Source organism: Heterocephalus glaber, unplaced genomic scaffold (assembly GCF_053883595.1).
Source record: "Heterocephalus glaber isolate CG9 unplaced genomic scaffold, H.glaber_assembly_v1.0 deba00001504, whole genome shotgun sequence".
Lineage (NCBI taxonomy): Eukaryota > Metazoa > Chordata > Mammalia > Rodentia > Bathyergidae > Heterocephalus > Heterocephalus glaber.
The window spans coordinates 19,186,368-19,208,904 of NW_028258324.1; the positions used below are offsets into that span (position 1 = coordinate 19,186,368).

A 22,537-nucleotide genomic window follows, 5' to 3' on the forward strand; every position below is an offset into this window, starting at 1 on the left:
ACTCTAGGGCCAGGGATTTAGCTTAGTGGTTTGGCTGCCTGCCTCAAAAAAAAAAAAAAAAGGTCTCAAGTTTGATCCCTGGTGCCAAAAAAGAAATTGCTGTTAGATAACTCTAGTAGGTCAAAAAACTTAGGCAGATTAAATATTTCAGCCACAACATAACAAGCAAGCAACTCTCTACCTTCAAATTATTACCATCAAAAAAATTGGGAAATAGCAAATCAACAATCAACTGAACTTTACAGGTCACCAAAAAGAAAAGAGTAAGTGTCCAAGTGGGTGGTATTTTAGATAAAGATCTGGTGATTGGAATTTCTTTTTTTAATCTTTGCAAAAAAACACTAGAGAAAAAAGAGAAACTTTCTTCTTTGCTTCCGAAAGAGGAAATTCAAGAATATTATTTGCAATAGTAGCCAAAAGAGCGATCAGATCCTCTTTAATTGTTGTTCTCTGTTTTTCCTGGAGATGTATCTCCACCCCTCCAAAATACTAGCTCCATATTATAATTAATTTTGAAACATATCTAATAATCTTTTCATAATGTTCTAAGAAACAGTAAATTATGACATTTAGTATAATTTGGCTAATTATCTAAAGCTGTGCTCTCCAATATAGTAGCCATTTGCCTTATGTGGCTATTTAAATAAAATTTATGTCAAATAAAATGAAGTATAAATTTAAAAATTCAATTACACTAACTACATCCTGCATGTCCAAGAGCCACAAATATGGTATTAGAGACTGCTCATTAAATGGCTGATTTAGTTAATTTATTTGACTAATCTTTACATTAGCAAATGAACAGTCATTCTTTTAGTCAATTCAATAGCATACATGAATCTTAAAGGTCTAGGTGTCACAAAATGGAATTTTATTCCCTCAGAGCTGAAGTTACACTCTCTCTCTCAAGTTCCAAATAGCAGAAAGGCTTGCTTTGCCAATTAAACCTAAACGGAATCACTTCAAATTGTCTTAGTTTATTTTGGGTAATTACTCAGGCAATTCAGTGGTGGTGGGTTGATACATTTCCCTTCTTTTCCCGTTCGCCAAGGGAAGATCTCATCTATTCATTCATCAAATACTAGTTGAGTTCTTACTGTGTACCAACAGCTACAGTAGGCACACCGGATAAGGTTGTAAATAAGATAAAGTGCTTGCACTTGTGAAGTATATGTCCCAGTACAGTAGGGAAAATCAACAATAAGGAAGCTGAGAAATAAATAACCTGAAAAAGGGCCAGAGATTTAGCTCAGTGGTTCCACCACCTGCCTCACAAGTGCAAGGCCCCAAGTTTGATCCTTGGTACCAAAAATAACCCCCCCCAAAAACAAAAATCTGAAAAATTTCAGATTGTCTATCCATCCACCCATCCATACCATATGTAGATTTAACTGAGCAACCCAAAACTCAGCTCCTTCTTCACTGAACCTCTTCTGATTCCTTCAACTTTTACTTATCTCTTGTCCCTCAGAATCCCCATAGCTCCCTTTTCATACTGCACAGTTTAGTGCTGTATGATGTATTAATGTGTATTATTCATTTCTGATTATTATAAGGTGGTAAAAGGGTGGATTTTATTCTATTTTGCTAATGAAGAAGCCAAGGTTCAGAGTGTTGACATGTGAGTACTCCATTTTTTAAAATTAAATATCCATCTACCCAGTTTGTTAAACAGAAGCTTTTGACTCAGCAAGCCCATCCTTATGTATTTGCCCAAGAGAGTTAAAAACGTGTCTACATAGACATGTACACAGTTGCTTATGGTAGCTTCATTCATAATAGCTAAAAGTTAAAATAGCTCATCAACAGGAGGGTAGATAAATAAACTTTGGTATACGTATACAATGGTAAACTATTCAGCAACAAAAAGAAGTGAACAACTAATATATGCAAGAATATTGATCAGCCTAAAAAACATTACGTGGAGCAAAGAATCCAAGCCTAAAAGAATACTCACTAGGATTCCATTGATATGAAATTTTCCAAAGGAAAAACTAATATGGAGTGACAGAAAGCACATCAGTAGTTACTTGGGACCAGGAATGAGGGTGAGTATATATTGTAAAGATGCAAGAAGGAGCATTTGGGGTGATGGAAATGTTCTAAATCTTAATTGTGGTCAAAGTTACATGGGTGTATACTTTTGTCCAAATCCACTGAACTGTACACTCAAAGTAGTTATATTTTATTGCATGTAATTTATATCTCAATAAGAAAATTGAAAATTTTATTACCTACAGTTTGGCCCCAAAGTACATAGGGCCTCAGCTGAAGAATTTAGACCTTCTATTATAAATAGCAGAGAATGATGGAAAGTTTGGTTCTTTGTTAAAATTATGCTTTGTCTTATTTTTTTAATTATAAACCAATGCATGTTCATTGTAGATAGTAAATTAATTAATGAACTAAAATAAATGAATGGATTAATTTTGTAAATTACAGAAAAGTAAAAAGGAAATATAAATCATCTTATTCAATGGTTGTCTTAGAGACTTCTGAAATTTTTATGTACTTTGTAGTATTTTTATTGTGACTTTACAAAGTATGTATATTTGTCATTTAATACTAGTAAGGTTTGTAATGCATTGAAAAGAAACACATGCACACACATATATATGTATAAGTATTTAGATATTATATGATATATACAGAGTCTGCCAAAAAATGTATGCACAGTGCAGGAAAAGAAAAATAGCATGATATTTTTTCAACAGATAGTGTTACTCTCATATGGGGGACCCTAGAGGATGTCATATATTGCATAAAACCCACTACACTGCCGGCCCTTAGAGTACAAATTGAAAATGCATGCACAACAGTCTCAAGGACCGAGTTTATGCAAGCAGACATTTACCATATGAATAAATGCCTGAAAGCTAATGGCCACCACTTAGACCACCTCTTGTAATTGTAGCTGCCAAAGATAACTTGTATTAATCTCATGACATCTCAATAAATTTAATATTAAAATATTATATAGGGCCTAGAAATAGATCATTTTTTTCTGATATGAAGACTGTGTCACAACCCTTTTACAGAAATTTAGCTATATTTTAATTTTACTATGGTAAATATCTAATCAGAAATGGTATCTTAAAGAAAAACAATTGAGTCATTAAATAATCATTGTCAAGAATTAATGAGTAGGGCCGGGGATTTAGCTCAGTGGTTCCAGCACCTGCTGTGCAAGCACAAGGACCCGAGTTCGATCCCTGGTACCAAAAAAAAAATAAATAAAATAAAAAAATAAAATAAAATATTATACAAGTTTTTCTTTTCCTGAAGTATGTATATATATATTTTGGCAGACTCTGTGGCTAGATAGATAGACAGATAAGAGATATATATTATATGCTCTCATCTGTTTAGGAAAGGCTAAGAGGATATATGAAGCTGTATATAAGTCAGAAAGTTCCAGAAAAAGAAGAGAATGAATAGGTCTTAGCATTGAGCATGATCTGCAATAATTAGGTAGAAAGAAGGCTCTGCAGCACAAGAGTGGGCCCCTGAGCAAACCTGAAGCTTGGCTCCTGGAAGATGAAGACTGTGGGTGCTCCTCTAACCAGGAGATTTCAATAAAGTGTGGTAAGACATGGAGAACTGGGGCAGCACTGCTTGTAGCATGGCCTTGGTAAACATGGTGGTAGAGAAGAGAGGAGCTGATGGCAGAGTAGGAGAAGTGAGAATGCAGGTCTCATGTTGGGATCTGTAGGTAAGCCAGGACATTTGAGACCCACAGAGCCACTCAAGATTGCAGGCCTCTCATGGGAATGAAGTGAAAACCTTCCTGTAGACTCAACATAGGCTGCTTATAGATGAGATGAGCAGAAATCGGTCCTCTCAGACATGGAGAGTTGCCAAGTCATTTGGAGCTGTGTGGTCTTGAACTGCTTCAGACTCTCAGGCATAGCAGTTCTAATGCTGAAATGAGGTTTTGTTGTCAGCTCCTCTTTTTTTTTTGGTACTGGGGATCGAACTCAGGACCTTGTGCTTGCGAGGCAGGCAGTGGCACCACTGAGCTAAATCCCTGGCCCAGCTCCTCTTTTTTTGTGAGAACAATGTCCACGTTGTCCTATACTCTTAGTCTAGGTTGTCCTAGTAGGATGGCTCTACCCTGTCTCTGTGTGAGAGTAATGACTCAGGCTACAGTTAATGAGAGCTTCGTGCTTTCAGCCATGGTCATTTCTTCATCTGACTGCTGCCTCTGCACAGCCCCTGGAATGCCATGAGACATTTTGTAAGAGTGGCAATCTCTTTTCCTCTGAAATGGACACCTGAGAATATGTAGGGTTAAAATTTCTATTACCATTCTCATCTACCAGAGCAATTTCATTATAGGTGACAGAGGAAGAGAAATCAAAGCCTGAAGGCAGTGCTTAGGCTCTGAATCCAGGTAGAATGGACATGTTTATTCTTGGTCTTTTTGTCACTCAGTTCTCCAATAAATTCACTTTTGCTTAAGCCAGTGGGATCAGGTTTTCTTTTATATGCAGCTGATATAATGAGCTCATGCTGCTTCCTCTGCCTGGACTTCTCCTACCCAATTACACCTCTGGCCACTAGAAAAAACATTTCTTTTGTGTTAGTACACTTTATGTATCTAAAAAATTTAAGCACCAGAAGCAATTAATGTATAAAGAGAAAAGGTTTATTTAGCACACAGTTATGGAGGCTCCAGTTGAAGATCAGGTGGTCCCATTGCTTTGGGCCTCTGGAGAGGGCAGCACATCATGCAGGGTCTGTAAGCCCAGCAGGAAAGGCTGTTAGCACCATATTCAAATGTTTGAGTTGGAGGGAAAGAATATTGCAGAGTACCATGTCCCAACCCCTCAGTTCCAGGAAGTCTGAGTACAACTGCATGGCTGCCTGATCTGAGGACCATGGCCACACTATCTCCACTCTCCAAATTCCTCAGGACAGCAACTCCTCCCCTTCCCTTTAAACTCTTTGTTCTTTATTCACTGGCTGCTGACTCCCCATATGGACTCAGCCAGCCTGCACCCCAGGTGAAAATAAACAACCTCATTACTCACACAATGCCTGCCAGGAGCTCTCTCTCCTCTTTGCATCGCTATCACTGGGAGGACTATGTAGTGGAGCAGGCTACTTATATCAGGAGCCAGGAAGCAGAGGCTGAAACTGAGCTCCCACCATCCTCTTCAAGGGCACATCCACAAGATCTGGAAGACCACCCCTAGGCTCCACATCTTACAAGCTCTGTCACTTCCAATATCTCCATCTTGAGGACCAAGCCTGAACACATGAACTTTTGGGGACACTTGTTCAAACCACAGTATTTAAATATTTTTATTGATACATAATATTTGTACATATTTATGAAATGCAATGTTATGTTTTAATGCATATCTATAATGAGTAGTGATCAACTCAGAGTGATTAGCCTACCCATCAGGTTAAACTTTTATAATTTATTTGTGGGGAATGCATTCATGTGGGGGGCCTTGCCCCCCCGCTAGAACTCTTGAGTGCCTTTTATGGACATATCCGGGCCTGCTGCAAATCTACCCGGCAACAAGGAAGTAGCCCCAGTACCCTCCTCTTGCTCCTCCCCTCTAGCCCTACGGTATATATGTTGTAACAGCTTCTGCAATAAACGAGACTTGATCAGAAACCTGTCTTGTCTCCATCTCTCGTGTCCCCTGTCCCCTCTCATCCTCGCTCCCCCTCTAGGGTCTCCGTTGACTTACCCGCGGGCCGGGACAAGTGGCGCCCAACGTGGGGCCAGAGAACGGGGGATCCAGTGAAGGACGCTGCTCAGGGGCCCTAAGATTAAGATTGAGGAACAAAGAGCACACTCGACACGGGAGAGGCTTGCAATTGACGTGGACCTGCCGTCTTTTTGCACCTCGGTAAGTTGAGCAGCGATTATGGGACAGGGCATTAGTCAGCACGAATTGTTTGTGCAAGGTCTCAAGAAGACATTACAGGCACGAGGGGTAAAGGTTACAGTCAAACAGTTGTTAAGATTTTTTGATTATATTAAAGATCTCTGTCCCTGGTTCCCTGCTGAGGGAACCATTGACGAACAGAGATGGAAAAAGGTGGGGGAAGCTCTCCAGGATTATTATGCCACTTGCGGACCCGGGAAGGTCCCTATTGCGGCGTTCTCATATTGGAATTTGATTAATGATATTATTTCTCATAAAGCGAGGGATCCACTGGTGGCGCAGGCTATACAGGCTGGGGAGGTAGCTCTCCGAGATGGTAAGGGGCTGACACCCGCCAGTGATTCTGACGCAGTCTCCCGGGCCAATATGGCGCCGGGGCCCAGGCCCGTTGAGACCACGACTTCTTTGTCAGACAAAGAAGAGGACTTGATGTCCTTTGACAGTGACGACGATCCCGCCCCCGACGGACATGACGTCCCTTCGGACCAACCCCAAACGGCCACGAACCCTGCCAAGCCCTGTAGGGCAGGGCCTCGCCGAACCCCTGCTTCCTTGCTTTCCGCCACCGCCTCTAGGACAGCCCCACCCTCGCGGAAGGTTCCGCCCCTATATCCCTCCCTTCAAGCCTATCGTGGCCCGCCTCCGCCCCCAGATCCGCCCCAAGAGGGCTCCGGGTCGGAGGAGCCCGCGGGGGGAGCATTGTGGGGCGACTCCGGATATCCCCCTCCTTATATCTCTTCAGGCCCCGACACTCCCACTCTGGCATGTCCTGTTGTTGATCCCCAAAAGGAACTCCGGGACAAAATAGAATTTCTAAAAGAACAGATAAGGTTAGAAAAGGAACACCAAGAACTTATTACCCAGCTTGAAGGCTTAAGAACAGGCAAAGCCCATAAAAATGTCCGTAGAGAAGACAAACTTAAGCCACGACCCCCCGTTAGAGGGGCGGCCCCTAGGGTGCCATCCGGGTCGGGAGTATCCCTGAAACTTAAAAATGCGGAAGCCTTTCCCGTAACTAAAACTACTGACGCACAGAGACAGGCGTGAAGACACCACAGTGGTTTTGATTTTAAGGTCATTAAAAATTTTAAAACGGCTGCAGCTCAATATGGGGCCACTGCACCTTACACCATGGCTATTTTAGAATCGGTGGCAGAAAATTGGCTCACCCCAATTGATTGGCAGACTCTGGCCCGCGCCACCCTTACAGGAGGTGATTATTTATTATGGAAATCTAAATATGTTAAAAATTGCCGAGAAACTGCTAGGCGCAATGCTCAGGCGGGGAATGGATGGGTGCTTGACATGCTCCTTGGGGAGGGGGCCTACGCCGCCAACGACCAACAAATACAATTTGATGCGGGGTTATATGCCCAGATTCAGACCGCCGCCACTAGGGCCTGGAAAAAGCTCCCCTCCAAAGGAGACGTGAGTGCCTCCCTCACTAACATTCGGCAGGGCCCAGACGAGCCATTTGCGGACTTTGTCCACCGCCTTCTCACGGCGGCAGGCCGGATTTTTGGGAGCGCGGAGACAGGGACAGATTTTGTTAAACAGCTTGCTTTTGAGAACGCCAATGCCGCCTGTCAGGCCGCTATCCGCCCCTATAAAAAGAAAACTGACCTTTCCGGCTACATTCGCCTTTGTTCTGAGATTGGGGCCGCCTACCAACAGGGCCTTGCCATGGCGGCCGCCATGCAAGGCTTCACAGTCAAACAATTTTTGCAACGCCACGTCGGCAATAAGTGTTTCCGGTGTGGGGCCACCGGCCATTTTGCTAGAGAATGCCCGACCACTAAAATGCAGGGCCCCAATGCTCCGCCCCCCGGGCCCTGCCCCCGATGTAATCGGGGGAGGCATTGGGCGAGTGAGTGCCGATCCAAAACTGATGCCCAGGGCCGACCCCTTCCCCCTCTTAAGGATTCGAATTCGGGAAACGGGAAAGGGGGCCAGCCCCAGGCCCCCAACTCCAAACAAATTTACGGGGCGCTCAATTTTGCTCCAATAAACAGCAATCCATTTCAGACCTCATCAGAGCCACAAAAGGAAGTGCCGGATTGGACCTCAGTGCCACCACCCACACAGTATTGACCCCAGAAATGGGAGTCCAGGCCCTCGCCACAGGAGTCTTTGGACCCTTACCTAGAGAGACTTTTGGCCTCGTAATAGGCAGAAGCAGTAGTACCATAAATGGGCTGTTGGTTTACCCAGGAGTGATAGATAATGACTACTCTGGGGAAATTAAAGTTATGGTTTCTTCTCCCAAAGTTATTAATACCATTCAATCAGGCCAAAGATTTGCTCAATTGCTACTCCTTCCCCTTCTCTCTACCTCTAATAAGGCTCTAAACAACGCCCGAGGCAGCCAGGGATTCGGCTCATCTGATGTTTACTGGTCAGAGATACTTTCAGCACAAAAGCCTCTCGTGACCTTGTGGTTAGATGGGAGACAATTTTCTGGGCTGGTTGACACTGGTGCCGATGTAACTATCATAAAGGGAGAGGATTGGCCTCAGGCATGGCCATTAAAAGACACCCTCACCCATCTCGGGGGTATAGGTCAGAGTGAAAATCCTAAACAAAGTGCCAAAGATCTGACCTGGAGAGACCAAGATGGTAATCAGGGCACCATTCAACCTTATATCATTTCAGGGTTACCTATTAATCTATGGGGAAGAGACTTACTATCACAAATGGGGATAATTATTTCCAGCCCCAATGAAATTGTCACTATGCAGATGTTTAAAAATGGGTACATTCCAGGAACGGGACTGGGGAAACACCCTACAAACCTTACTCACCCCATTGAGCCTGTCCCTCGGCCCCCTCGGGCAGGGCTAGGCCATTTTCCATAGGGGCCATTGACACTCCTGCGGCCCATGCTGAAAAGATTACCTGGCTCTCAGATGATCCAGTGTGGGTCGATCAGTGGCCCCTCTCTAAGGAGAAATTGTCAGCAGCTCAACAGTTGGTGCAGGAACAGCTTCATGCTGGCCATATTATTCCTAGCCACTCCCCTTGGAATACTCCCATTTTTGTCATTAAAAAACGGTCGGAAAAATGGAGACTCTTACAAGATCTTAGAGCAGTTAATAAAACCATGGTACTCATGGGAGCTTTACAACCTGGTCTCCCTTCGCCGGTAGCCATTCCCCTTGGGTATTACAAGATTATTATTGATTTAAAGGATTGCTTTTTCACCATTCCCTTACATCCTGCTGATCAAAAACGCTTCGCATTTAGCCTTCCAGCGACCAATTTCTGTACCCCAATGCAGCGCTTTCAGTGGCTGGTTCTGCCCCAAGGCATGGCCAATAGTCCCACCCTGTGCCAGTCATTTGTAGCCGCGGCACTCCAATCCACCCGAGACAATTGGCCTCAAATGTATATTATCCATTACATGGATGATATCCTTGTAGCGGGGCAATTAGGAAGTGAGGTTTTAGCTTGTTATGCTGACCTTCGACGGGCACTTGAATCTCATGGCCTCCAGATTGCCCCTGATAAGGTTCAACTAAAAGACCCTTATAACTACCTTGGATTTCAGATGAAGGGACGTCACATTTCCTCCCAAAAGCTTACCTTGCGGCTGGACGGTCTTAAGACTTTAAATGACTTCCAAAAATTGCTAGGAGACATTAATTGGCTTATGCCCTATTTAAAGCTCACTAAACATGACCTGAAGCCTCTCTATGATACCCTACAAGGTGATAACCACCCTACTTCACCTCGACAGCTCACTGCCGAGGGGTGCAAAGCCATCAGTACAGTGGAACAAGCCATTCAAAATCAAACAATTAATTTTATGGATTATAACTCTCCTTTACAGTATATCATCTGCAAAACCTCCCTCTCTCCCACTGCTGTCTTTTGGCAAACCGCTCCCCTTTTGTGGGTTCATCTCCCAGTTTCCCCTAAGCGGGTCTTTTACCCCTATTATGTTGCAGTTGCAGACCTAGTTATCTTGGGCAGAGACCATGGAAAGATGTACTTTGGAAAAGAACCTGATGTCATTATCCAACCCTACCCTAAGGACCAGGTCGATTGGCTTATACAAACCACCGATTCCTGCCCAATTGCTCTTGCTTCTTATTCAGGGTTATTGGACAACCACTATCCTCCCAGCAAACTTATTGACTTTGCCAACAGACATGACTTCATTTTCCCGAAGATCACTTCTTGCTTTCCTCTGCCAGAGGCTCTACCCGTTTTTACAGACGGTTCTTCCACTGGAATGGCTGCCTATGTGTGGGATGATAACATTGTCCAGTTCCAAACCGCCCACTCTTCGGCCCAGTTAACCGAGCTCCAGGCAGTCATAGCGGTCTTTACCGCATTTCCTGCCTGAGCTTTTAATCTCTTTACTGACAGTGCTTACATTGCCCAATCTGTTCCCTTATTAGAAACATGTGGACTGATCAAACTTGCCTCTCAGACTGGTGGTCTTTTCCTCCAATTACAAGATCTAATCAGAAAACGATCCAAATCCTTTTTCATTGGGCACCTTCGAGCCCACTCTAACCTACCCGGCCCACTTGCAGAGGGCAACCGCTTAGCAGACCTAGCCACAAGACCTCAGGCTTTTGCCTATTCAATAAATACTGATGCCCCCAGTCCGATTGACCAAGCACAGAAGGCACACCAATTCCATCATCTTAATGCTCACACGCTTCGCCTTATGTATAAGCTTACTAGAGAACAAGCTAGACAAATTGTTAAGGCCTGCCCTACGTGCACTCTGCACCTTCCTACACCTCATCTGGGAGTTAATCCTCGTGGCTTGATTCCAAATGCCCTATGGCAAATGGACATCACACATTACCCTAAATTTGGAAATCTTAAATATATACATGTCAACATTAATACATATAGTGGATTCATATTTGCCACCCTGCAATCTGGGGAAGCTACTAAACACGTCATTGCTCATCTCCTCACTGCCTTCTCAGTGCTTGGCTGCCCACAACAAATTAAAACAGATAATGGTCCTGGCTATATCAGCTCTGGCTTCTCCAAATTTTACAAACAATTTACAATAACACATATAACGGGAATCCCATATAATCCACAGGGACAAGGCATTATAGAAAGGGCTAATCTCACACTTAAAATTACTTTAGACAAAATAAAAAAGGGGGAATGGTATCCTACTAAGGGGTCTCCTAGAAATCTGATATCACATGCACTATTTATTCTTAACTTCTTAAATTTGGATGCCAAAGGTTTATCTGCAGCCAATCGTTTCTGGCAACCAGAGACGCAACGACAATTTGCCTCGGTGATGTGGAAAGACCCCCTGGACCACTCATGGCACGGGCCGGATCCTGTACTTATCTGGGGCTGAGGATCGGTGTGTATTTACTCCAAGGAAATGAAGTCAGCCAGGTGGCTCCCAGAACGCCTAGTAAAACAAGTTGATAGGTGTGCTGATGATGCCGATGACCTGACGTTGTCCAATCTTAACCAGTTAACAATGGCACCTACAATTACAATCTAATAATCATCAAGAGTATAGTATAATTCAATTTGGCTAGTTATATTTGGGTGCACCCTAATTTTACACACTGTCTTATATGTTTGTCTATTGTCTGTTGTTTGTGTTTGTACAGTTGAGCTCAATATGTTCCTTCCTCTTCAAAGGATATTCGCCTATTGTTAAATTGACTTATAGATAATATTATTAAACTAAAGACATGCTTTTCTTCCCAGGTTGTTAATTGATCAAAGTACCACTGAAATTTATTTTATGAAAGTGACGTGCATTGTTACCCACACGCAACAATCAAATTACAATTAACAGTTATAAAATAAAAAGATATATATTCTTAATTGTTTGTCAAAACGATTATAGATGGGAACTCCCTTTGATGAATATAGAAGTGGCCACCCAGAAAATGATTATTCTGGTCTTAATTCATTAAAGGGACCCCCTAGTAAATTTTATATTATATAATCTTATGGGAGACATATCACAATGAATATTATCTAAATATGTTATAAATTGATTGTATTGGTTGTCCTTGATATTTAAGCACTAAATATGTTGTTACAAAACGTTCATATTGGTTAAGTTCTGAATATGTTATTGTAGCATGTCCACATTGGTTATCTTCAAAAGCTTAATCAGGGTAGCTTAACTCTCTTATTCACAGTCTAGCCTTAAATGAACATTGCTGTTTTTATGCCAACAAATCTGGGATCGTCAGGGGAAAAATTCGCGAACTTCAGGAAGATTTAAACAGATGACGACAAAAATTCACTCAAAATCCCCTCTGGACTGCCCTCAATGGTTTCCTCCCTTATCTCCTCCCTTTGCTGGGACCCTTATTGGGTCTACTCTTGCTCATTTCTTTAGGGTCCGTACTTTATAACAAAATCATGGCCTTTCTTAGAGCCCAGATAGAGGCAATAAAAACAGCGCCCATACAGGTCTACTATAATAGATTGGCAATGGCTGACCAGGACGAATGTCGGACCATCGATTAGGTCCTTGCCGTGGCGAAGTGTTCTCGCCCCACCTGGTGAGTGGGCTGGCAAGCCAATGACGGGCAACTGAGCAAGCGTGCCATGCAATGAGAGAGCCCTCGTGTGCCGCCTAAGACAGGTGCCAGAGCCTTGATTCTCTGGTTAACCGATGACGGGTAAGGTGCACGGTGCAGACACGTGTGTTGCTCTGACCCAAGACAGGCTCAGCCCCCGCAGGCTTGGCTCTCCTGACGCCTTTCTAAAATTATAATTTTAAAGGGAGGACCTGTGGGGGGCCTTGCCCCCCCGCTAGAACTCTTGAGTGCCTTTTATGGACATATCCGGGCCTGCTGCAAATCTACCCGGCAACAAGGAAGTAGCCCCAGTACCCTCCTCTTGCTCCTCCCCTCTAGCCCTACGGTATATATGTTGTAACAGCTTCTGCAATAAACGAGACTTGATCAGAAACCTGTCTTGTCTCCATCTCTCGTGTCCCCTGTCCCCTCTCATCCTCGCTCCCCCTCTAGGGTCTCCGTTGACTTACCCGCGGGCCGGGACACATTCAGTCATTTGTTTTTCTATTTTGAGATAAGTAAGGCATTATTGTTGATTATATTTACCATGCTGTGCCATAGAACACTAGAACTTCTTCCTCTTGTCAAACAATAACATTGTACTCACTGATTCATCTCTCTCTCTCTCTTGTCTCTCCTTGCCAGCCTTTCTAGTCTCTGATAGCTATTATTCTGCTCTCAACTTCTATGGGATCAACTTATTTAGATTCTACTTTTGATTGAGATCATATGATGTTTGTCTTTCTGTGCTTATTTAACTTAACATAATGCTTGCCAGGACCACCTATGTTTTCACAAATGACAGGGTTTCATGCTTTTTATGGCCAAATTGTGTGTGTGTGTTTCACATTTTCTTTATCTGTTGGTGGACATTAAGATTGATTCCATTCCTTGGCTACAGTGAATAGTGCTGTAATAAACACAGGAGTACAGCAAACCACAGCATCTTCTAAAATTTCCTTTAATCATCCATAAACTTTCCATTCACCTTGCCTCTGGCAAAACAGAACCCTCCCTCATCTTCCCTCATTTTACTCTGTATACATTTTTACCACAGCATTTAAATTGCTCTATGTCCTTTGTTTCTTTCTGGATCTCTAGAAGTTATAATCAGTTGAGGGCAGGAGCTATCTGTGGGCTTTGTGTCTTCAGAGTCTAGCCCAGAGCCTGACACAGCAGGTTCATGACTAGTGTTTGTTGCATAAATGAATGAACAAATGAGGTGAAAATGTGTCCCTAAATTTTTCAGTAAGAGATACTCACACATCAGTAGGTAGACAGAGTGAGGCAGTGGAGAATTTGGAACAGACAATGGAAGAAACTAATCTATCAGTCTCTCTCTGTCTGAACGTACTTGAGTGTATCTCAATTCTGGGATTCCCAGGCCAGAAGAGTACCTTATGCTTGGAAGTAGGAAATTCAGGGCTGTTTAAATGCTCCCTCTCTCAACACTGACTTTTGTAGCAAGAATTGTCAAACTCTCCTATCAGGTAGGGAGCTCAGTAGGCAGCCCTGGAAAACCAAAGGCACAGAGCTGAGAAAATGAGATGAGAGCTAATGGAGCAGTTTCCAACCATTTTTAAATTATTGTTGTTGTTGTTGTTGTTATTGCTTGGGCTTGAACACAGGGCCTTGCACATTCTGGGCAAGTGCTTAATTACTGACCTATATCCTCAGTCTCATACTTTATAAATTCTTATTGATCAACTGAATTTGTTTCTTACAGATATTTTTTCTCTCCATAAATATGAAAAACTGTATATAGTTGTAAATATGACCAGTAGCAGAATGAAATTACATTAACAGATGTAAACAGAAAGTGCTTGAGGGATTAAATAATTTTCTAAAATTATTCTCATGACAACTCTAGCAAATAGACCTGGTTAACTGTCATGTTTTGGCGTACTGATTTTGTTTAGTTTCCTAATTTCCCAAATCAGTATGTTGCCAATCCCAAACTCTATTGTCTATTAGCTAAAAGACCTTGGGAAATTTACTCAACATAATGAGTATATAATTTTATCTATCACCTCTTCAATGGGACAATAAAACTATTTCCCTTACTTACATGTCATAATTATATCAAAGATTAAATGAAGGTAAATTAAAACTAGATTGTATGATTTTATCTTCAACTCTATGCTTCTTCTCTTTCAGATTCTTCCTCTTTCTGTTTCTGCTCCTCTTCTCCTTCTCATTTTGAGACAGGGACTCATTATGTAGTTCAGGCTGGCCTTGAATTCACTATGGAGCCCAGGCTGCCTTGAACTCATGCTGATCCTTCTCCCTCAGCCTCCCAAATGCTGAGTTACAGGTATGTGCCACTATGTCCAGCTAACCTTATGCTTCTTGTCTTATAGATTGTACCTGTCAGGATCTTGTTGGTTGCAAGTGACAGAAAACAACAACAACAAAAAGCTCCCTTAAGCAAAACCAGGATATATTGGCTCTGATAACTGAAAAAAATCCAAAAGTAGATCTTAGATCTGTTGATATCACTGGAATACAACCACACTGTGAGACCAAAGTGACTCCATTTTGCTAAAATCCACCATTCCCCTAGCCTCTCAAATTAATGGTTAAAATGTCTTTGCTCTGGGACAGAAGATACAATCTGTAACAAACCAAAGTTCCTAAGTTAATTACTCAGCCATCTGTTTGCCCAGGAAATGAACATTCCAGGCCCCCTATCCATAGAACAATCTGTAGATGTGCTGACTGTCAGTACGTAATGGTTGTGACTAATAGTCAGTGTGTCTGCTGACCATCAGTATGTGACAGTCGACCACCAACCTTTGCCCCTCATTTCCCTTGTAAAACCTACATGTAACCTCCCCTCAACCCCCCAATGCACCTGGCCAATCAAAAATATACACTTCATGCTTGCTAATTGTCAACCAATCATGTAACTGCTAAATGGAAAATCTCCAAACCTTGTTGTAACCTCTATAAAAACCCCGCTAATTTGAAATTTGGGGCTCTCGATCTTGATCTGCTGTGTCAGTGACAATTGAGAGTCCCTGCTTGAGCTTGAATAAATGACCCTCATGAGTTTGCATCGGAATCGGCTCCTTGGTGGTCTTTGGGGACTTTGCGATCTGGGCACAACATTTGGGGGCTCATCCAGGATCCCCAAAACCCCAGGATCCCTGTACCGGAGGGTCAGCACTGGCTGGTGAGTGTCTGATGTCTCTTTGTTTGTCTGTAAATCGGGGGCCCAATTTCTGGTTAGGTCGGCAGATGGTCTAGGCGGACGTGCTGCGAGGGCTGCCGACCCGGGATCCTGGAAGATGTTCCGGATCCTTCTGGAGGGGATGGAGTGCCCCATGGGTATGAGTCTGTAAGACTCCTGGAGGGACGGTGTGGGTCGCTCCCGCGGTATGGCGTGAGGCCGTCGTCCCATTTCTGGTACTTCCTCCAATCGGGCGGAGGCCAGTTTTGTCTTATTTTTTGTTTTTTTTTGTTCTGTTTGTTTGTCTGTTTATTGTGGTGACTTGGACTGAGACGGTGGGACAGACTGTGACTACCCCTCTATCCCTCATGAGGAACCATTTTAAAAAGGTTAGAGAGTGCTCTCATAACTTAAGTTTAGAAATTAAAAAGACTAAATTCATCACCCTTTGTAACTGGTCCCGAGGGGACCTTTGATCTAGGGACCACTAAGAGAGTCCAAGAGGTCATCTTCCATTCTCATACGGGACACCCTGATCAAGTTCCCTACATTGTCACTTGGGAGAGTCTAATCTGCGACCCACCCCATGGGTCAAACCCTTTTTGCCTCCACAGAAACAGCAGCTGGAGGTAATCCTGACAGCCTGTGAGAAGATTCCCAGAGGGCACGACAACAAAAGGCAAACCAAAACCAAGCCGACCATGCCGCTTTACCCAGTCCTCTAAGGAGGGACCGAGGAAGATCTCATTCCCCCCCCTTACTCTCTCTCTTCTCCCCCATGACAGCAGGCAGAAAGAAATGACCCGGCCCCAGCCGGAGCTGGGGAAGGAGGGCCGGCCCCAGGTGCCGGCAACCATGATGGCCCCACCCAGAATACTCACCACCAGTGTGCCGCCTTGCTGGCAGGCCCGGGAGACTCTACTGTTTGTCCGCTGAGAGCAATAGGGCCCCCTGATGAGCATGGTAACCAGCCTCATCATTACTGGTCCTTCGCCACCAGTGACCTTTATAACTGGCGTACTCAGCACACCAAATTCTCTGATAACCCTAGGGATTTGATTAACCTGTTAGAAACTGTCTTGTTCACCCACCAGCCTACCTGGGTTGATTGTCAACAACTTCTCCAAGCCCTTTTCACCTCTGAGGAGAGAGAAAGGATCCAAGGGCAAGCCATAAAATCAGTGTTGGGAGAAACAGAGGGCCCACTTGATAAGCAACACTGGGCCCATGTTAAGGCACAACTTCTGTCCACCCGTCCCCCATGGCAAGTTAATTCCTCGGGCGGGAGAGAAGCTCTCCAAAACTACCATCAGCATCTCCTAGCCGGCTTGAGGGGAGCCGCTCAAAAGCCTACCAATTTGAACAAGGTAAGCGAGGTCCTTCAAGGACCTGAGGAATCCCCTTCTGCCTTTCTGGAGCATCTGTTGGAAGCATACCGTACGTATACTCCAATTGACCCAGCTGCCCCTGCAAATCAACAGGCAATTAATTTGGCTTTTGTTACTCAGTCGGCCCCAGATATTAGAAAGAAACTGCAGCAGATGGAATGATTTGAGGGAGAGAATAGGAAAAAGTTGATGAGTGTGGCGATGAAGGTGTTTAACAATAGGGATCCTTTTGAGGATAGAATGGCTAAAAAGATAGGAAAGGCGAACATTACAGCCTTGGCAGATGGAGGTTTTATCTGAAAGGAATACAGAGAGAGAGAAAAAAAGATAAAAGTAAAGTATGGCCCTTGTTAGAGAAGGATCAATGTGCATATTGCAAAGAGAGGGGCCATTACAAGAGAGATTATGAAAAGTTAAAAAGAAAGAGAGAGAAAGAGACTAAGAAAGAAAGAGACGGTGTTCTTCTAGTAGATAAAAATGATTGACGAGGCCAAGGTGGGGATCTCCAAACACATCCACTGACTCCAGAAAGCCAGCACCTTGATCCCTTGCTAGACAGCCTGGAATACACCACTGCTTCCCATGAAAAAGCCCGACACTTCAGACTTCAGACCGGTACAGGATTTATGGAAAGTAAACAGCCAGGTGGAGACCGTTCACCCAACAGTACCAAACCCCTATACTCTGTTGAGTCTCATCCCTCCCGGTCATGTGTGGTACTCAGTATTAGACCTTAAAGATGCATTTTTCAGCCTGCCTCTAGCACCTGTGAGCCAGCCCCTCTTTGCCTTCGAATGGACTGACCCAGACACCGGAACAACTGGACAGCTGACATGGACCCGGCTGCCGCAGGGATTCAAAAACTCCCCCACTCTGTTCAGCAAAGCTCTCAGCAAAGATCTGCAAGAGGTAAGAAAAGTGTTTCCCCAGGTGACTATTCTTCAGTATGTTGATGACCTCCTGGTGGGCGACTTCAACTGATAAAGAATGCATTGCAGCCACCGAGGGCCTCCTGAAAGCCCTCCAGGAACTGGGATATTGGGTGTCCTGGAAGAAAGCTTAACTCTGCCGGACCAAGGTAACCTACTTGGGCTATGTTCTTGAAAAGGGAAAGAGGAGGCTGGCAGAATCGAGAGTATCTGCAATTCTCCAGATTCCGAAGCCAGACTCAAAGAAACAGGTGCGAGAGTTCCTAGGGGTGGTTGGCTATTGCAGGATTTGGATTCCTGGCTTTGCTGAGATTGCCAAACCCCTACATGAGGCCATTGCAGGAGGAAATACACCCCTCAAATGGACTGAGGCTCACCAGCAGGCATTTCAGTTGCTTAAGACTGCACTTGCATTGGCACCAGCCCTGGCACTGCCAGACTTAAGCAAGCCCTTTACCTTGTATGTGACAGAGAAAAATGGGGTGGCTAAGGGAGTGATTACTCAGCTTTTGGGGCCATGGAAGCGGCCTGTGGCATACCTGTCAAAAAAGCTTGACCCAGTGGCCCGAGGGTGGCCTAATTGTTTGAGGACAATAGCAGCAGCAGCTGCTTTAACCTGAGAGGCTGACAAATTGACCTTTGGACAGGATTTAACTCTGATCACTCCCCATGCCATTGAGCCCTTGTTGAATAGCTCACCTAGCAAATGGCTGTCTAATGCCAGACTGTTACAATATCAAGGACTCTTATTAAAACAGCCACACATTAAGTTTGCCACCACCGCTGGCCTCAATCTGGCTACTCTACTCCCAGAATCTGACAAATGCCCATCTATGATTGCCTCGAGACTCTTGAAAACTCAAGGGGAGGACGTCCGGACTTGACGGACCAGGCCCTCCCCAGTGCAGAGATAACGTTCTATACTGATGGGTGCAGTTTCGTTCGTGATGGTGTACGGTATGCTGGAGTGGCGGTGGTCAACCAGGACCAACAGGTGGAATGGGAGCAGGGGCTACCTCAAGGGACATCAGCACAGAGGGCTGAGCTGATTGTTTTAACTAAGGCTCTGGAATTGGGAAAAGGAAAAAGGATAAATATATTCACTGATAGCCGTTATGCTTTTGCTACCGCCCACATACACGGGGAAATTTATCAAAATAGAGGACTGTTGACCTCTAAAGGAAAGGAAATTAAAAATAAGACTGAGATATTGGCACTGCTACAAGCCATCTGGTTTTCCCAAGAGGTTGCCATCATCCATTGCCGTGGGCACCAAAAGGGGTCAAGCCCCGAGGTGATTGGTAATAATGCTGCTGATCAGGCAGCAAGACAAGCTGCCCAAAATCAGTGGGGAAGCAAATGGTTCTGCTTCCCACACCAGTACTCCCAGAAAAACCTGAATATACAGACAAGGAGATAATGGAAATAAACAGGAGACGCTGGACTCGAGAAAGACATGGGTGGTGAACCACTAAGGAAGGAAAAGTGGTGCTCCCAGCCGCTGTAGCAGACACGTTGCTGCGAGAACTACATGAGTCTACCCACCTCGGTGAGAAAAGGATGATGGCTGCCTTACAACCCCATTTCATCAGCCAGGGATTAGCCCAAAAGGCCCAGGACATGGTGAGATGATGCCCTACCTGCCTCAAGGTAAATGCTAATCGGGTAACCGGGCCCCCTGGGGTCCGACACAGAGGACTAACTCTGGGAGAACATTGGGAGTTGGACTTTACTGAAATAAAGCCTGGCATGTATGGGTACAAGTACCTGCTAGTTTTTGTGGATACATTTTCAGGATGGGTAAAAGCATACCCCACCAAGAGGGAGACAGCAGAAGTAACAGTTAAAAGGCTCCTGACAGAAATAGCTCCCCATTTTAGTTTGCCCTTAGCTCTGGGGTCCGACAATGGTCTACCCTTTATGGCTAAGATATCTAAGTTAATTAGTAATATCCTTGAAATAAAGTGGAATCTACACTGTGCCTATAGGCCTCAAAGTTCATGACAGGTAGAAAGAACAAATAGAACTTTAAAGGAGATTCTGACTAAATTATGCTTGGAGACTGAACTAGGTTGGGTAGAGCTTCTCCCTTTTGCCCTCCTCCGAATGAGGTGCACTCCCAAGCCTCCCCTCAATCTGTCCCCCTTCCAGATTGTTTATAGGCAATTTCCCCCAATCGTTCCATTAATAGATGTAGAATTAAAGGAAAAAGTTTTCCCACCTTCGACTCCTTAAATCCTTAAAAGCAGTTCATCAGCTTCAGTCAGAGCTACACGAGACATTATGAAAGAAAATGACTAGTCCAAATGAAAACCCTTTACAACCTTTACCCTATAAGCCGGGAGATTTGGTTTTAATTCGCAGGTTTGATTCCAAGACCCTGGAACCTCGTTGGAAGGGACCGGTTCCTGCTGTCCTGTCAACTCCCTTGGCAGTGAAGGTGGCTGGACATTCTGCCTGGATACATCGCAACCATCTAAAAGCAGGACCCTCCACAGATGTCAAAAAGGACAAATGGAAGGTTATCAGCCAACCAGGTGGCCAAAAGCTAAGACTGGAATGGGTTGGAGATGTTTCACCTTAATGATAATATTCTCTGGGACACTGGCATTATTGTCCCCAAGAGGACTAGATCACACAAAAAATGTATGGATTCAATTGGCAAACTTGCTTAACTTGTCTGAATTCTGCTTAAATGTTGATGTAAATTTCCGTTATGTGCTGGGAAGCTGTCTCATTCCAGTATGCACCTCTTTAAAATTAATACGACCCTATACCCTATTTAAGGACATCCCAGGAAAAAATCTTACCTGGATAGTTATAATTGGGGGCATGACACCTGCCGTAAACCTAAAAATGCTGTCAAATTATATACACCCAAGGTAATTATGTCAAACAAAACTGAATGTGCTATGTATGAAAATTGTACAACCAAATGTCTGAGGATAAAACGGTCAAAAGGGATGTCCTGCCATATAAAACAAAAAATTGTGTATAACAATTGCCATATCTCCCTGCCCACAGGATGGTTTTATACCTGTGAAAGAATAACCTTTAATTATATTCCAGCAAATTTAACCAAGACCCGTTGCTGTTTGAGTCGTCTAGCTGTAGTGTTGCCAGAGTCTCGTTCATCAGAGAACACATTAACACTGTACAGCTGATGGTACTCAGGTCCCAATACCAGCCAGTCTCTACAGACCTAATAAAATTAACCCCCAGAGGCCCATGATTGGTCCTCTATAGCATCATGAGAAGGGGGGGATGTGAGACCAAAGCGACTCCATTTTGCTAAAATCCACCATTCCCCTAGCCTCTCAAATTAATGGTTAAAATGTCTTTGCTCTGGGACAGAAGATACAATCTGTAACAAACCAAAGTTCCTAAGTTAATTACTCAGCCATCTGTTTGCCCAGGAAATGAACGTTCCAGGCCCCCTATCCATAGAACAATCTGTAGATGTGCTGACTGTCAGTATGTAATGGTCATGACTAATAGTCAGTGTGTCTGCTGACCATCAGTACATGACAGTTGACCACCAACCTTTGCCCCTCATTTCCCTCGTAAAACCTACATGTAACCGCCCCTCAACCCCCCAATGCACCTGGCCAATCAAAAATATACACTTCATGCTTGCTAATTGTCAACCAATCATGTAACTGCTAAATGGAAAATCTTCAAACCTTGCTGTAACCTCTATAAAAACCCCGCTAATTTGAAATTCGGGGCTCTCGATCTTGATCCGCTGCACCGGTGACGGTTGTGAGTCCCTGCTCGAGCTTGAATAAACGACCCTCATGTGTTTGCATCAGAATCGGCTCCTTGGTGGTCTTTGGGGACTTCGTGATCTGGGCACAACAACACTATCTCTCACTTTTATTCTCCTCTAAGTTGGTTTGGTTTCCAAAAATTACTATCCCTATCTCATGTGTTCCCAAGATTCCTGAAACAGCAGCAGATCTCATTCAAGCCTCCTAGATAAAGAGTAATTATCTTTGATCCAAGGATTGTCAGCAAAAATAACATTGAGCTTTATTGCCTCTGTTTGGATTGTGTGCCCATTCCTGAACCTATCATTTTGACCAAAAGAAAATTATTATTCTTTCTGATTGGCTGGGCTTGATCCACATGGCCATACCTCAAGCCAAGGGTAGAGTTAATCTCACCATAATTTGATAGATGGAGAGAGGTAGAACTTGTGAATACCCTGAGGGAAATTGTGCCATGGTTACCAGAAGGAAGAATGGAAGCTGAGTGAAACAATAGATGTCAATTACCTAAATGAAATTCTTAATATCTCAGGCCACCCAGCCGAGGCAGTGACATGAGGCAGATGGAAGGACAAAGAGGTCCATTATAGCATACAAATTAGAAGTCCTCTGGGTTTATCCCCACCAGCAATGTGGGAACTCCAACCCCTCATCTTCCTTCCAAATTATTCTGGGAGTCCCTAGAGACTCTCCTAGAGTAGAATCTCTTGAGTACTTGTTAAACAGCTCTTTGGGGTGATACTTAACACCTATACTCCCCACCTCCTTTGCCATCAAGATTTTAGCTAAAAAGGCCCTGTGAGTTGTTACTTCTGTCTCAGCTTTCTTGT

General features: G+C 43.9%; 1 protein-coding gene across 5 annotated transcripts in view; it reads left to right on the forward strand.

The window, feature by feature from the left end:
* Positions 1 to 21,751, forward strand: part of LOC147825265 (uncharacterized) — a 43,542-nt gene extending 21,791 nt beyond the window's left edge. The window contains exons 3-5 of one of the 5 annotated variants that reach the window (XR_015440844.1): positions 5,692 to 5,870; positions 14,606 to 14,762; positions 16,235 to 21,751. Coding sequence is in view for 1 of the 5 variants with exons in the window: in XM_087186298.1 (XP_087042424.1) it covers positions 16,235 to 16,345 (111 nt within the window). In the remaining 4 variants the exon portion in view is untranslated. Of the gene's footprint in view, positions 1 to 5,691; positions 5,871 to 14,605; positions 14,763 to 14,808; positions 16,010 to 16,234 lie in introns of all 5 variants that reach the window. The other 4 variants (XR_015440846.1, XR_015440845.1, XR_015440843.1 and 1 more) reach the window with 4 other exon arrangements.
* The last annotated feature ends 786 nt before the right edge of the window (positions 21,752 to 22,537 follow it).